This window comes from Dendrobates tinctorius, unplaced genomic scaffold (assembly GCF_039654945.1).
Source record: "Dendrobates tinctorius isolate UK_male_01 unplaced genomic scaffold, ASM3965494v1 ptg000209l, whole genome shotgun sequence".
NCBI lineage: Eukaryota > Metazoa > Chordata > Amphibia > Anura > Dendrobatidae > Dendrobates > Dendrobates tinctorius.
This window is the reverse complement of record NW_027361876.1, coordinates 4915382-4930813: the sequence shown is the minus strand read 5'-3', so window position 1 is coordinate 4930813 and position 15432 is coordinate 4915382. Positions and strand designations below refer to the sequence as shown.

At 44.2% G+C, this 15432-nt stretch overlaps 1 protein-coding gene across 1 annotated transcript in view; it reads left to right on the top strand.

Moving 5' to 3' along the window:
• PLXNC1 (plexin C1) overlaps positions 1 to 15432 on the top strand; it is a 387127-nt gene that overhangs the window by 149672 nt on the left and 222023 nt on the right. The window contains exon 10 of the mRNA XM_073554254.1: positions 10365 to 10495. Within this exon, the coding sequence (XP_073410355.1) occupies positions 10365 to 10495 (131 nt within the window). The remainder of the gene's footprint in view (positions 1 to 10364; positions 10496 to 15432) is intronic.

Sequence of the window (15432 nt, the reverse complement as noted above, 5' to 3'; positions counted from 1 at the left end):
CTGTTGCCTTCATGTGACCGTGGCTGCTCAAATATTTGGGCATCACTACATGCGCTCTCATCTTGCCCCACTTCACGTGGACCAGGCGAGAGGCTCAAATCTATAAATGTAAGAGTGAACAGCTCTTTGGAGTGTCCCATTGTGGGATCAGTTGTCTCTGGACACTCGGCATGGTGGGAGGAAGGAGGATCAGGGTGAGGAATATGCGATCCAGACTCACGGCTACTCAGACTTGACCGTGTGGAAGGCAGGGTGCTGGTGGAAAAGTGACTGGAAGCATTATCCGATATTCATCCAACAAACTTTTGACACTGGTCTGTCTTCAATAGTGGTGTGGTGCTGTGGTCCCCCACTAATTGGAACAGGAAGGTCTAGCGAGCAGATGTGGGTGTTTGTTATATCATACAGAGACATACTTACACTTCAGGTTTGCAGCTGCTGGCACCAAATAAAAATACCCTTTGCAGATTTTGCAAAGTTTCTCCACTAATAAAGAGATTTTTCATGCTGCTGAAGAAAATCTGTCAACTTCCACATTTGTAATATTGACCTGGAAGAGGTCAGCTTGCCCACGGCCTATGCCTCTACATGAACCATCACCATCATGTCCCCTTTCCCATCCCTTGCCATGCGCCTTGCCCATTTAAAATGGACTACAATATTTTCCATGTTCACTGCAAATGGCTGAATTTGGAGCAAACTTATATGTGATCCGGGTGTGGTGTTCTGTCCCCACATGTGATCCGGGTGTGGTGTTCTCTCCCCACATGAGGCAAATGGAGGTGTAGTTGATTGGGGCTGGGAGAGATTCCTACCTTCCGTTTCCTCAATGCAGAGCAGACAGGACCATTGTTGCTGTTTTGCTGTTCATGCGTCCGGAGAGATGATACACACCAGATATTGTGAAGTCCAGACTTGTTTATTTGGAGATCTGGACATACAGCACATGATTGGCAATGCAGTAGGTTCTCCAGACGTGCAGATGTAACGACCAAAGTGATACAGCAATGTGTGTGCAGCAAGGTGTGCAGCGAATTGCTAGCAAGTTGGAGCAAGGTGAGCAAATTGGTCAAAAAACTGATGCCTTTCACAGCCTGGTAAGCGTTTCTCTCCCGGGTGAAACAGAAACTAGAATGGCCACCAGCAGGAAGAGGAGTGACTGACCCGTAAGTGGAAGGCATGTACTAGAATTAATTAGCTGCAGACTGCTATACAGAAAAAGACCAGCAGGTGGCAGCAGACCAAATGCAAGACTTATACAAAGAATGGTAATATAACACAATCTATATAAAGCATATAAGAATAACTTTAGATGGAGCAGCACACTCCCCGTCTGAAATTCCGAAAGGGATTTTACTATTTTAATGTTTTTTTGTTTAAGTAAAGTTCAATAACCTAGAAAGGAAACACAAATATGCATGCAATGCAATAACAACTTCAAAACGAGGTAGATGACAGTCAGTTCTTGAGACAATCCAATGATACCCACCTTCGAATCAGAGAAGCCGCACTAGGCCAAACTGTCTCCGACGGTTCCATGACAATTGTGTACAAGATAATTGTGTACGGACAATTGTGTACAGAAAATTGTGTACAGGCCAATTGTGTCCAAGGACAATTGTGTACAAGGACAATTGTGTACAGGGCAATCGCCTTGTACACAATTGCCTTGTACACAATTGTCATTGTACACAATTGGCCTGTACACAATTGTCTGTACACAATAGTCCGTACACAATTATCTTGTACACAATTGTCCTGTCACCGTCTCCGACCCAACGGTAATCCAATGGATGAAGTACTGGGGCAGTGTTCTGTTCATGATTCATCCTACCGGAATGTAGTTGGTAGAGTATAATTTATGGCAGACGTGCCAACCGTGACAGTCTTTGTCTCCACGTGAGTTGTGATAAGATCTTGCAATGTGGACTAACCTTGCAATAGTCTTGATGAGTCTCATCCAATTGGAGAAGCGTTCGAAGCGCTGGCAACCGAGGCTGGAGGTTGGTTTAGTGTTCATCGCCAAAGCACTGACCTCGGAGCGGACTTCTGGATCGCCATCCGGATCCTGGATGCTGAAGACTTCCTGGGCATGTTCACTTCCCTTCTGTTCCAACAGAAACTTAGGACCTGAAAGCCAAGAAGAGTTATCAAAGGACTTTATAGACATAGGTCTTGTGGCATGGTCGGCTGGATTAAATTCAGATGAGATAGAGTGCCATTGTTCAGGCTTGGAAGACCTCCTTATTCTTTCGATGCGGTTACTGACGTACACGTAGAAGCGCCTTGTTTGGTTGTAGATGTAACCTAAGACAACCTTACTGTCCGTGACCTTACGTCGTCTATGTTGGTGTCCATCTCGTACTGTATAAAGTCTCCGAGTTCTACTGCACGCACGGTTGCACAGAGTTCAAGCCTGGGAATAGTGTGATCAGGCTTGGGAGCCAACTTAGCCTTGCCGAAGACGAACCCAACGTAATCTTGATTGTCAGGTCCTGTCACCTTCAAGTAGACGACGGCTGCAATGGCTTCTGTGGATGCGTCCAAGAACACGTGAAGTTCTTTCCTAGTGCCCAGCAGCAAGAGAGGTTCTGGCGTAGCATCTCGGTATGTGGATCTCATCCAAGGCACACAAGGACTGCTTCCAGTTTTCCCATTTTGGTTCCTTATCAGGAGGGAGTGGAGCATCCCAGTCCTTGACGGTTTCTGAAAGCTGTCTCAGAAGGGATTTACCTTGTATGGTAATTGGTGCTACGAACCCCAGTGGGTCGTATACGCTATTCACCACTGACAGGACACCACGTTTAGTGAATGGTTTATCTGCACAGTTGATTTGGAAACTGAAGGTGTCGACTGACAGGTTCCACCTCAAGCCTAAGCTCTGCACAGGCGGACAGTCTGGTCCCAGGTCTATGTCCTTGAATCCTGGTGCATGGTCACTTGAATCAAAGGCTCTCATGACAGCCAGGCTGTTTAAAGCAATTTTGTGCAATCTAAGCTTAGCTTGGTACAGCATACCTTGGGTCCTCTTGAGTAGGTCGATCGCCGCTTCGTCTGTGGGCAGAGATTTTAGTCCATCATCCACGTAGAAGTCTTTCTCTACAAAGTCTCTGGCATCTGTCCCATATTCCGCCTCTCCTTCTTGTGTGGTTCTCCACAAGCCATAGGTTGCCACTGCTGGGGAAGGGCTGTTCCCAAATATGTGCACCCTCATGCGATACTCCACCATCTCTTTGCTGGGGTCATTGTCCTTGTACCACAGGAACCTGAGGAAATTCCTATGGTCCTCTCTGACTATGAAACAGTGGAACATCTGTTCAATTTCGGCGGTGATGGCAATGGGCTCTTTCCAGAACCTCATCAACACTCCTACTAGGTTGTTTGTAAGATTAGGACCCATGAGGAGGACATCGTTGAGAGATACGCCTTGATGTTTGACACTTGAATCAAAGACAACTCTAATATGCTTAGGTTTCCGTGGGTGATATATTCCGAATGAGGATAGGTACCAGCACTCCTCGTTTTCCTTTAAGGGAGGCGCTGGCCCCGCATGGTTATTCCGGAATATCTTACTCATAAAGGTGACAATGTGTTCTTTCATCTCCGGTTTGTTGCTAAGTGTGCGCTGGAGAGAGTTGAATCTGGACAAGGCTTGTTCACGATTGTTCAGGCGTCTTACCCTGGTAGCTCAGAAGGGTAGGGGAAAAACCCAGTGGTTGATCTCATCCTTAAGGAACTCATTGTCCATTATCCTGACAAATTCCTTGTCTTCCATTGACGGGGCTACCTTGTTGTCATCCTTAGTTGTATGAAACACCGATCTTCCCAGGTTGTCTGCATAGGGAGAAGGAATGACATCAGGCAGCTCTACTGGATCTGGAGGCTTCTCTTTCACCTCATAGTGATGAGGGCATGGTTTGCAGAAAGTAGCTCATCCGTCTCTGCGTACATAGGTCTTAAAGGCGTCGACTCTTGTTCGGTCCAAGCACACATTTCCTATGATTACCCACCCCAAGTTGAGTCTCTGTGCGTAGTGGGCATAGTCAAGGACCATTGCACTGTTGGCGGACCTTATGCATCCTTAAATTGTCTCTGCCGAGCAGAAGTAGGATTTCAGCATCTGTGTCCATAGGTGGGATAACGCTGACTAGGTGCCTTAGGTGTGTTTGGTGGAACGCAGCTTCAGGGGTAGGGATCTCATCCCTTTGGTCAGGTATTTGATTAGATTCGATTAGCGTAGGTAAGGGTATTTCTACGCCTCCGTTGACAGGAGAAACAATGAAACCTTGTGCCCTCCTGCCGCTAGTCTCTATGCGGCCTGAGCAAGTGTTCAGAGTATAGGGCGTTGCTGGTCCCTTGATTCCAAAGGCTTCAAAGAACTTAGGTCCAGCTAGCGATCGATTGCTCTGATCGTCAATAATGGCCTACATTTTTACTGCCTTCTCTGGTTGCCCATCTGGATAAACTCTGATTTGGCATATCCTGGCACAGCATTTTTCACTTTGGCTCTCCCCACATACCTCTGAGCATGAGCAGGAGACAGCCGTGGTAGAATTGGCATTATTCTGTGGCTCCCCGCCATGGCTTGTAGCCAGACTAGAGGTAATTGCGACTGCTGGATCGCTGGTGGCTGAGGTTAGATGTAAAGCTGATGGGTGTTTGTCACTATGACACTCTTCACACTTAATGGCGTATTTACAGTCCTTGGCCATGTGTTCTAATGAGGCGCAGCACTTGAAACACACCCCAAGTTCACTGAGGATTTTCTTGCGCTCTTGCATGGTTTTGGACCTGAAGCCTCTGCATTTGTTCAATGAGTGTGGTTTTTTTGTGAATGGGACACTCACGATTGAAAGATTTATCTCTCGATGGAATAGTGTACTGTCTATCGGCAGTTACTGCAGGTGGTGGCAGGTTAGTCTTTCTGACACTTATACTGCTCCTCAAGTCCTTGCGTCTATGTGTGACAATTTCATACTTTGATGACTGTGTTGCTGGAGCTGCAGTGTTAGACTCCATGAAGTCTAGGCTAGGGTCGTTCCTCATTTGGGCCTGTTCGCCGACAAACTTGCAGAACTGATTGAACGGAGGAAATGTGACATCATGTGACCTTTTGTACCTGGAAAAGCATACTGCCCACATCTCTTGCAGACTATGCAGCAGCTTTGAGACGATTGGGTTCATCCCATGGGCAGTGTCCAGGTAGCATAATCCAGAGAAGAGGGTCTCTTTTTGCAAGTTCCAGCTCCATAAGCAGATCACTTAAGTCCAGAAGCTTGTGGGCATCCTTAAGGTTGATCCTTGGAGCGTTCTGCAGTCTCTTGAATAGGGACTTTTCTATGGCTTCAGCACTGCCATAGGTTCTTTCGAGTCTCAGCCAGGCAGCAGCGAGACCTGCTTCAGCTTGCCCCACGTAGACGGTCCGAAGACTCTTGATACTGTTTGTGGAGTCAGGACCCAACCATTTTACCATGAGGTCGAGCTCCTGTTCAGCAGATAGGTTGAGATCAGCAATGGTTGCCTTGAAGGTCGCTTTCCAGGCTCTGTAGTTCTCTGCACAGTCGTCAAACTTTGAGAGGCTAGTGCTGATTAGATCTTTGCTCACCATAAACCTGGCAAACTCAGACATGTCCGATCCTTCACTCCTTGTTACCGTGTTAGCTTGTGTTGCCTTTCAGGTGTATAAGCTGTGTGGCATGGGAGGGTGAATCGTTCCCGGGTAGAATGAGTTGCTGCAGGGTTGAGCTGTGGTTTAACCTCTGAAGATTTCGATGACTGTGGCTTGAACTGTGGAGATGGACTAGAATGCGTCTTGTGGTCATCTTGTGGTGATTGCTGCTCCTGAGGGGACACATTATGGTGTTGGTCTTGGGTCTCTGCAGATGCTGTGGGTAACACTGGCACCGTAAGTTGGGCTGACTTGGACGTTTCCACATTGTTGGGTTGAACGTTGCTGGAGAAGGTGTGTGCTGCAGATATCTGTTTCTGCACGTAATCACTGGTACGGACGGCAGGGTTCTCTTCTTCCAGTGGTGGTAGGCAAATTGGGTCGAGGGTTTGATTCAATGTTTGCTCAAGTATTTTTATTTCAGCTAATGCCATTTTTTTTCCTCCATTTCTGTTTGAAGAATCTTTGCCTGAGCCTATGCTTCTGTTTGAAGGATCTTTACTTGGGCCTCTGCTTTTGCTTTCTTGGCTTCTGCCTCTGCCTCTGCTTTCTTGCTTTCTGCTTCTGCTTTCTTGGCTTCTGCCTCTGCCTCTGCTTTCTTGCTTTCTGCCTCTGCTTCTGCTTTCGCTTTCTTGGCTTCTGCCTCTGCCTCTGCTTTCTTGCGTTCTGTGTTGTGAGTTCATTTTCCCCTTCACCATTGAGGTCTGATGAACTCCCTCTTCTGGTGAAGGAAGGTAGTGAGGCTGATTGCCAAGCACCTGAGCAGGATGATGATGACTGGGTGACTGGAGTTGCTGACTGGATATAAGGCAGCCGATGCCCTTCTGCCTTGCTGGTGATTTCTCAGAGGGATTCTAGGAGACCAGTCTGATTCCTGCTCCTCAAAAGCTAAGTTTTCTGCTCTGCTTTTTGCATTTGTGTTTTGGTTTTGTTTTGCCTTGTTTTTCTGGATTTCTGCCATTCCCTGTTGGGGTGAGCTGAATTCCTTTTTGCTCTGTCTTCAGAAAATACCTTAGTACTGATATAGTCTTTTTGAAGCCTAGCGTCTTCAGGGCTAATTTCCCTATAAGTCTGTTGGCTCTTGTTTTGATAGGGTTTTGGCGGATTGCAGACAGCAGCTTTTCTATCCTGTCCTATTTAGTTAGCTTGGGCCCCATCATTTGCTCAGTCTATCTTTCTGTGTGGGTGTTTTTCATCTTGCTTCACAGTCATTATATGTTGGGGGCTGCCTATTGCTTTGGGGTCTGCTCTGGGGCAGTTTAGATTTCCCTTTCTGTCTTTAGGCTATTTAGTTCTCCGGCTGTGATTGAGGGGTCTAGGGCACCATAGGAACCCCCCATGGCTACTGCTAGTTGTTGTTGATAGGTTCAGGGGTCTGCAATCCGATAGCTGCCAACATCTCTGGTTTTCTGGACATAGCTAGTATTTCTGTTTTTGCCTCCTACGGTGACTCATTCATAACAGTTCTGCCTCTGCTTCTGCTTTCTTGGCTGTGTAGGAGCGTCTTAGTTTGGATCGTTCTGCGTTTATACGGGCCTCTAGGATTCTGTCACTGAGGGTTGAAGCTCTTGAGCAGGATGATTTGTATGACCGAGAAGAGTGCTTTGATGAACCTGACCTGTGAGATCCAACTTCTTGCAGATAAGCGATACGGAGCTCCTCTTTATCTTTGGCATCTTGCACAGCGGCGTCACTTTCTCTTTCTATGGAATCTACTTTGCTTAATTCTGATGAGGCTTCATCAATATTAGTCTTTTAGAAAGGCAACGTACCTTGCGGATAGTCTCTTGTATCTTCCATAGGCCGTGTCTAGCTGTTTTATTGTATCCTGTAGACTCGCTGCATCACTTTTGTGGCATTGGATGCTTGACATGAGGGAGGTGACTCATTCCCATAGGTCGTCCAGGTTGTCATTGAACTCATCCTTCGTACTGTGATAGTTTTCGACAGCCTTTATGGTTGGTTTGACAGAGCGTCTTGGTCGTGAGTCTTGGTCTGTTTCTGAAGCTGGCTCTGTTTCCCCCTCTTCATAATGGACAGTATCGGGTAGTATTTGCTCTGTTTCAGCAGTGGGAGACTGCAGGGTCTTTTTTGGCCATTATGATTTAAGGTGCACTGTCTCTTTAAGAAACTGAACTTTTGAATTGGGGGCTGGAAATCGCAGTACAGCTTAGTTAAGATGTCCTGACGAGATTCCCCATGTGTTTTTAGAGAATTGTTGGGTTTTGCAGTCCGACAATCTGCAGCAATGTTGTATAATATATGGAGAGTCTCTATGCACAATGTGGTCTGCGGTGACGCTGCAGAGTTTCTTAGCAGAGCAGGGCTGCAGTATGTGAGCAGGCAGACGGGTTAGGATATAAGGGTGATTTTTTGCCGGGCTTCAAGCAGTTTTTTGACTGTTCTGTCCCCACATGTGGTGAATGTAGGTGTAGTTGATTGGGGCTGGGAGAGATTTCTACCTTCCTCTTCCTCAATGCAGAGCAGACAGGACCATTGTTGCTGTTCAGTGTTCGGAGAGATTATACACACCAAGGATTGTGAAGTCCAGACTTGTTTATTGGAAATCTGGACATACAGCACACGACTGGCAGTGCAGTAGGTTCTCCAGACGTGCAGACAAAAATGATACAGCAATGTGTGTGCAGCAAGGTGTGCAGCGAATTGCTACCAAGTTGGAGCAAGGTGAGCAAATTGGTCAAAAAACTGCTGCCTTTCACAGCCTGGTAAGCGTATCTCTCCTGGGTGAAAAAGAAACTAGAATGGCCACCAGCAGGAAGAGAAGGAGTGACCCGGAAGTGGAAGGCATGTACTAGAATTAATTAGCTGCAGGCTGCTATACAGAAAAAGAGCAGACCAAATGCAAGACTTATACAAAGAATGGTAATATAACACAATCTATATAAAGCATATAAGAATAACTTTAGATGGAACAGCACTTGTGGGAAAACCACAGTTTAAAATATCTGGCCAGTAGGTGATAATTATTTTTATTTTTTTATTTTTTTTACATCAAAATAGTGTATAGAAATAGGGTAAGACAATACAAACAGTTGATTGGAGCCCTCAATTGCCAAAATTTTTAGCCCACAGATAGAAGAAGCGTCTGACGGAGATAGCCACTTTCAAATATCTGGCCTGTATTTTTAGCCAGCAAAATTGTGTCAATAAGTAGGCTATGACACAACAAAAAATTTCTATGAAGGCCTGAAATGGCACATTTTTGAGCGAAATTATATGCGATCCATGTGGTTTACAAAACCCAGTGTAATATATCTGCCCTGTAGCTAAATATTTTTTTGGCAGCAAAATGGTGTCAAAAAAATTGTATAAGACACTACAAAAAAATTCTACAGTACACAAAAAATGGCAGATTTTTCTGCGCACTCAGATGTGATGGCTGGTACAGCCAAACCCGTTTAAAATTGCTGGATTTTCACGCTGTACTATGGAAAGGATCTGGCTGTAGTCTGCAGTGTCAACAAGCAAATGGAGAAAAAAAGTAGTTCTGGATTGCTTTGGAATAAAATAAACAGGATTAAGATGCAAAAAAAATTATTCCTAGCCACTGATACCTGGGGCTATGTATATTTGGTAAATATTTGTAAAAGGCATCATCAGCAACAGACAGTAAAGGAATAGACCATATTGATGTATGCAGCAGTATCTATATACCCACATACCGTGCCTGCAGGCCTTACACTGATATGCTTATAGCCATATACACTCCCCTGCCTACCTAGCACTGCAATCTATATACCCTGTAAATAGTGCTTAGAAGGACTGTTGGTTTAGCTGGATTTGTGGATTATATGATGGTATACCCACACTAAATTATAAACCCCCAAATATGACCCTAACTTGGCAACAGCTCTGCCTACACTGTCTTATTCCACAGGTGACTGTGACAAGCAGGGAGGTGGCAGGTCTCTTATAGACCTGATGACGCTGTGCGGCCAGTCAATCACTGTAATACCATAACAAAGATGGCTGTGGCATTACAGTGCATGGCAGAAAATCCCTGCATGTTGATTGGCTCTCTAAAGAGCGCCAAACATGCAGGGCATAGACCCGAGCTCCCGCCGAATAATACCGGAGTACAGCGATACTTGGACGTGTATCGAGCATTGCCAAGCCTGCTCGCTCATCACTAGTTGCTAGAACTGCAGTAGCTAAAACTTTGATTCTGTCACAACTACTGTACACAGTAAACTAAGTGATACATCACTGGAATTAGGGTCCCTACATCATAGTGCTGTCAAATTACATAGCAAAATCCTACTGACAGATTCCCTTTAAATAATATTTGCATAAGAATGGACAAGCAGCCAAAAATAAAAGCAAGAAATTAATCTTAGGAAAATTCTCATTGTATTATTGTAAAATATTTACAAATTAATGTGTATAATATCTAAAACAATTCAGATCAAGGGCTTGTACACAGTGTTTTTGATACTGAATTGTTTTACATTAGCTGCAAAATTACTGAAATTTAGAAAATCTAATTCAAACAAACTTATCAGCATAAAAATCTCAAAAATGCATAAATATGCATGGAAAACACATAAATAATGTGTGGAATTTCTGCTGTGGTTTTCCAGGCATTGTGCATGCAGAAATATCTGTAACAAAACCTCCATGTGAACATTCCATTACTCTATTAACTTAATACTATATTTGTCATTTTCTCTTCCAGGTCAATATTACAAATGTGGCAGTTGACAGGGTTTCTTCAGCAGGCATGAAAAATATCGTTATTAGTGGTGAAAATTTGCAGGATCTGCAAAGGGTATTTTTATTTGGTGCCAGCAGCTGCAAACCAGAAGTGTAAGTATGTCTCTGTATGAAGCCTGTACTTGTTTCTAAAGTAGCTGTCATTTAAATAATCACTCCCACTAAGTTTTTTATACATTAAACGTGTGTACATGTGTCTGCGACATGCAGAAATAGTGCTAACTGCTGTTGCTTCAAAAGCATAAATCATATAACATACCCTAAAACTAATATTTTATTGATAAAAAACCCACCAGGGTCACACCACAAGTGAACACAAAAGACAAAACAAAAAAGTGTCCAAAAATACAAAACACATAAAATTGTGGGGAATATCCTAGGAGTCCCTATCGATGTCTCCTGTTTTCACCTTCCTAACCGCGGAGGTTGGCACCCTAGCGGGAATGTTGTGGCGCCCCCGCTCAACGGTGGCTGTCCCTGGGGGCCCTAATGAACCCTAGCACCACTAGTGAAGTCCCTTCCCCGATACTAAGGGGACCCCTATCAAATAACAGAGACAATCCTACGATGAGGGGGACCCTAGAACCCACAAAATATTGCACATATAATAGAACACATCAATGCATTAGCATATAGGGAAGCAGTTCTGAAAGATCTTAACAATAAAGGATTAATATGCTATACATAATCCCATCCTGGCTCATGGCTAAGACATATAGATGTAATTGAGAGGACAAAATGCATCGTGACTCATCAGCAGCAAACAATGTGTGTCAATCCACCTAATTGTAGCAGCATGTATGTTGATTCACAAATATGTATATATAATCCAAGATACCACATCCTCATATATATAAGTCACGATATGAAAAAATAGCCAAGGTCAAAAGAACACATTGAGCCTATATCCACAACATTAATTCACAGATCTCATCATATTGTCAAACAACAGATAAAAAAATCTCATCAGTGGAAAGCTCAGATAAAGGAGTTAAGATACTCATCGTATTATCCATCGACTGCCCCATAGCCTAAGACGCCTCAACGCGTTTCACCCCTTTGGGATCATCAGGAGGCTCAATAGCAACCTTACTAGTGTCCTGATGTGGTATAGTGGCTGGACTGTCCCGATATCCCTCCATTTAAACCTACCGCCACAGCGTGCGCCAGCCCCGAACGCTGCGTGGGGACACACCCCCTAGCATCTGTGCGCATGTCAAACCGGAGTGTCATTAATCACCTGATTGTCCGGGCGCTCTATCAGCACACATCCCCTCAGTGCACATGTCTGATCTCAAGACAGAGATCTCACAACATGTCTCGCGATAACTTAACACCAATCAATCAAGTGCACACACCGGCCGTGCAGCACACGTCACATCCCTTGATCAACTAGCATAGGGGATGGATCGTTCTATAATTTCTTCCATCCCTCCAATGCGCATGTCCGTTCTGCAATAGTGATCTCAGACCACATAGCGCGATGTCCGTAGTATATAAACAGGACGCGCATCTTGTTGGAAAATAACCCACAACAGATCATGCAATTTACCATCAACAACCCGGAGACCATAGCAGTATCTCCTAGTGATATTAATACGTATGTTCTCTAGAAAAGAGGTAATGTCATGCCCAAATCCTAATAAAAACGTTATATATAGCCATACAGGCAGATAAATGCAGACTATCAGTTAACGCACTATAGATGAATAGCTGCATTATTATTTTCTTATATCTACCTCGATGGTTATTAATTATGGGGTATCCCGTCCCATGCAATATTAAGGGAAATAATATCAAAGCAATCTACATGGAAAATCCATAGGGGTCTTAATCTAGACTCCCTCAAGAGTTGCAATCAGATCCAGCATTCAAAAAGGTACTAGATGGAAAATAAATAAATTCTCTTCTCTCATAGGTTAGTATATGGCAATAATGTAGATTGCTTTGATATTATTTCCCTCAATATTGCATGGGACGGGATACCCCATAATTAATAACCATCGAGGTAGATATAAGAAAATAATAATGCAGCTATTCATCTATAGTGCGTTAACTGATAGTCTGCATTTATCTGCCTGTATGGCTATATATAACGTTTTTATTAGGATTTGGGCATGACATTACCTCTTTTCTAGAGAACATACGTATTAATATCACTAGGAGATACTGCTATGGTCTCCGGGTTGTTGATGGTAAATTGCATGATCTGTTGTGGGTTATTTTCCAACAAGATGCGCGTCCTGTTTATATACTACGGACATCGCGCTATGTGGTCTGAGATCACTATTGCAGAACGGACATGCGCATTGGAGGGATGGAAGAAATTATAGAACGATCCATCCCCTATGCTAGTTGATCAAGGGATGTGACGTGTGCTGCACGGCCGGTGTGTGCACTTGATTGATTGGTGTTAAGTTATCGCGAGACATGTTGTGAGATCTCTGTCTTGAGATCAGACATGTGCACTGAGGGGATGTGTGCTGATAGAGCGCCCGGACAATCAGGTGATTAATGACACTCCGGTTTGACATGTGCACAGATGCTAGGGGGTGTGTCCCCACGCAGCGTTCGGGGCTGGCGCACGCTGTGGCGGTAGGTTTAAATGGAGGGATATCGGGACAGTCCAGCCACTCTACCACATCAGGACACTAGTAAGGTTGCTATCGAGCCTCCTGATGATCCCAAAGGGGTGAAACGCTTTGAGGCGTCTTAGGCTATGGGGCAGTCGATGGATAATACGATGAGTATCTTAACTCCTTTATCTGAGCTTTCCACTGATGAAATTTTTTTATCTGTTGTTTGACAATATGATGAGATCTGTGAATTAATGTTGTGGATATAGGCTCAATGTGTTCTTTTGACCTTGGCTATTTTTTCATATCGTGACTTATATATATGAGGATGTGGTATCTTGGATTATATATACATATTTGTGAATCAACATACATGCTGTTACAATTAGGTGGATTGACACACATTGTTTGCTGCTGATGAGTCACGATGCATTTTGTCCTCTCAATTACATCTATATGTCTTAGCCATGAGTCTGGATGGGATTATGTATAGCATATTAATCCTTTATTGTTAAGATCTTTCAGAACTGTTTCCCTATATGCTAATGCATTGATGTGTTCTATTATATGTGCAATATTTTGTGGGTTCTAGGGTCCCCCTCATCGTAGGATTGTCTCTGTTATTTGATAGGGGTCCCCTTAGTATCGGGGAAGGGACTTCACTAGTGGTGCTAGGGTTCATTAGGGCCCCCAGGGACAGCCACCATTGAGTGGGGGCGCCACAACGTTCCCCCTAGGGTGCCAACCTCCGCGGTTAGGAAGGTGAAAACAGGAGACATCAATAGGGACTCCTAGGATATTCCCCACAATTTTATGTGTTTTGTATTTTTGGACACTTTTTTGTTTTGTCTTTTGTGTTCACTTGTGGTGTGACCCTGGTGGGTTTTTTATCAATAAAATATTAGTTTTAGGGTATGTTATATGATTTATTATTTTGAGACCCTTGAGTATTTAAATTGATTTTTGCTTCAAAAGCATCCAGCAACTAGAGGGGTTAACATAGTCACAAGAGACAGGGAGTGGTTAGCAGAGCCCCAGGGGGATTATGGTCAACTTGTTTACATTCTGGCATCAGCAGAAAGGGATGAGTGGTGTATTATCTGTCTCTAAAATACCTTCAGGCAAATGAACCATAGGGACACAGGATTCCATTACAGAGTGGAGCTGGGTTAATCCCTATACTGCTACAGGAGAAAGTCTATCAGGAGCAGGAAGATAAGTAGGATAAGAAGTTGTGTTACAGGGATAATCTCCCTCTGTAAACCCTCCCCCCTCCTCCATCTCACTGTGCTAGAAGAAATGATGTGTACTGCTGTGCCTTTGTAGAGTCTTGATCTGTGCTGAACTGTGGTAATAAAAGAGACTGTTAGTCAATGTGCCTCTAAGAAGCAGCTGTACTGTTATAAAGCCTGTGCTTTAGAGACTTGAATTGTAATAAATGTACTGTGACATTAAACTATACTGTTCATATTCCTGAGGACTCTATTAGTTGTATCTGTGTGAGCAAGTGGATCTATCTTGTGCCTGAGGAAGCTGTGGTACATGGTCACCCTGATTAACAGTTCCCCCAGAGCTCCAAAGAATTAATGAGACCTGTTCCGCCCCTATCTGAACCTAGCGGAGTGCACGTAACACATGCTTGTAATGTAGTTTGAATGTATTAGTATATTCACCTACCGCCTCTTTCTCCGGGATCCAGCACTGCTCTTCTGAGAGACATCAGCGCAATTGCGACGTTCTGGCTCGTTTTATACACATAAGCCGGAAGTCAGTTTTACATATGAAAGCCTATATAGCCTTGTTCTGATGCTCCATAAGCTTTTATTGTAAAATCGACTCCCAGGTCATGCAGAGTACAGTGTGACCCAAAGGGTCTGCAGAGCGGTCACATCACAAAGAAGCTGTGACATGTGTGTCAGGTGTGACAGACATTCTGGATCCGGCTGTAGAAGATCATTGCACTTGGCTATGCAGGCACATTCTGGATCTTGCATCTCTGCTGTGTAGTGATATCCTTCTCCCACTAGTGCCTAGCAGTGATCTCCACCATCCACTGCTGATTAACACACCCTTGCTGATTGTATAAATACCTTTAGTCGCTTGAGCAAGGAGCCGGTGATAGCTTTATTTACTTCTGTCTGTTGCAATTGCTAGAAGTTGACTAGTTTCTTCTTGGAAGATTGCTGTTGTGAGCTCTCTTGTGTCATCTCAAGCTAAGTGTATTCCCTCATTTGTCTTCCTGCTTTGTCTTTAGTTGTAGTGTATGCTGGATGAGGGAGAAGCTAGGTCCAACACAATGGGAAGAGGATGGGGGAGCCCAAACACTATGAAAGGGGGGAGTGGAGACTCTTAGGCATATCTGACAACATCCTGCCTGCTCTAACATCCCTAAATAGGTTCCGCATCTATTGCTGAAAGGGGAGTCTGTAATTTTTATTGTAGTTAGGCATCAAC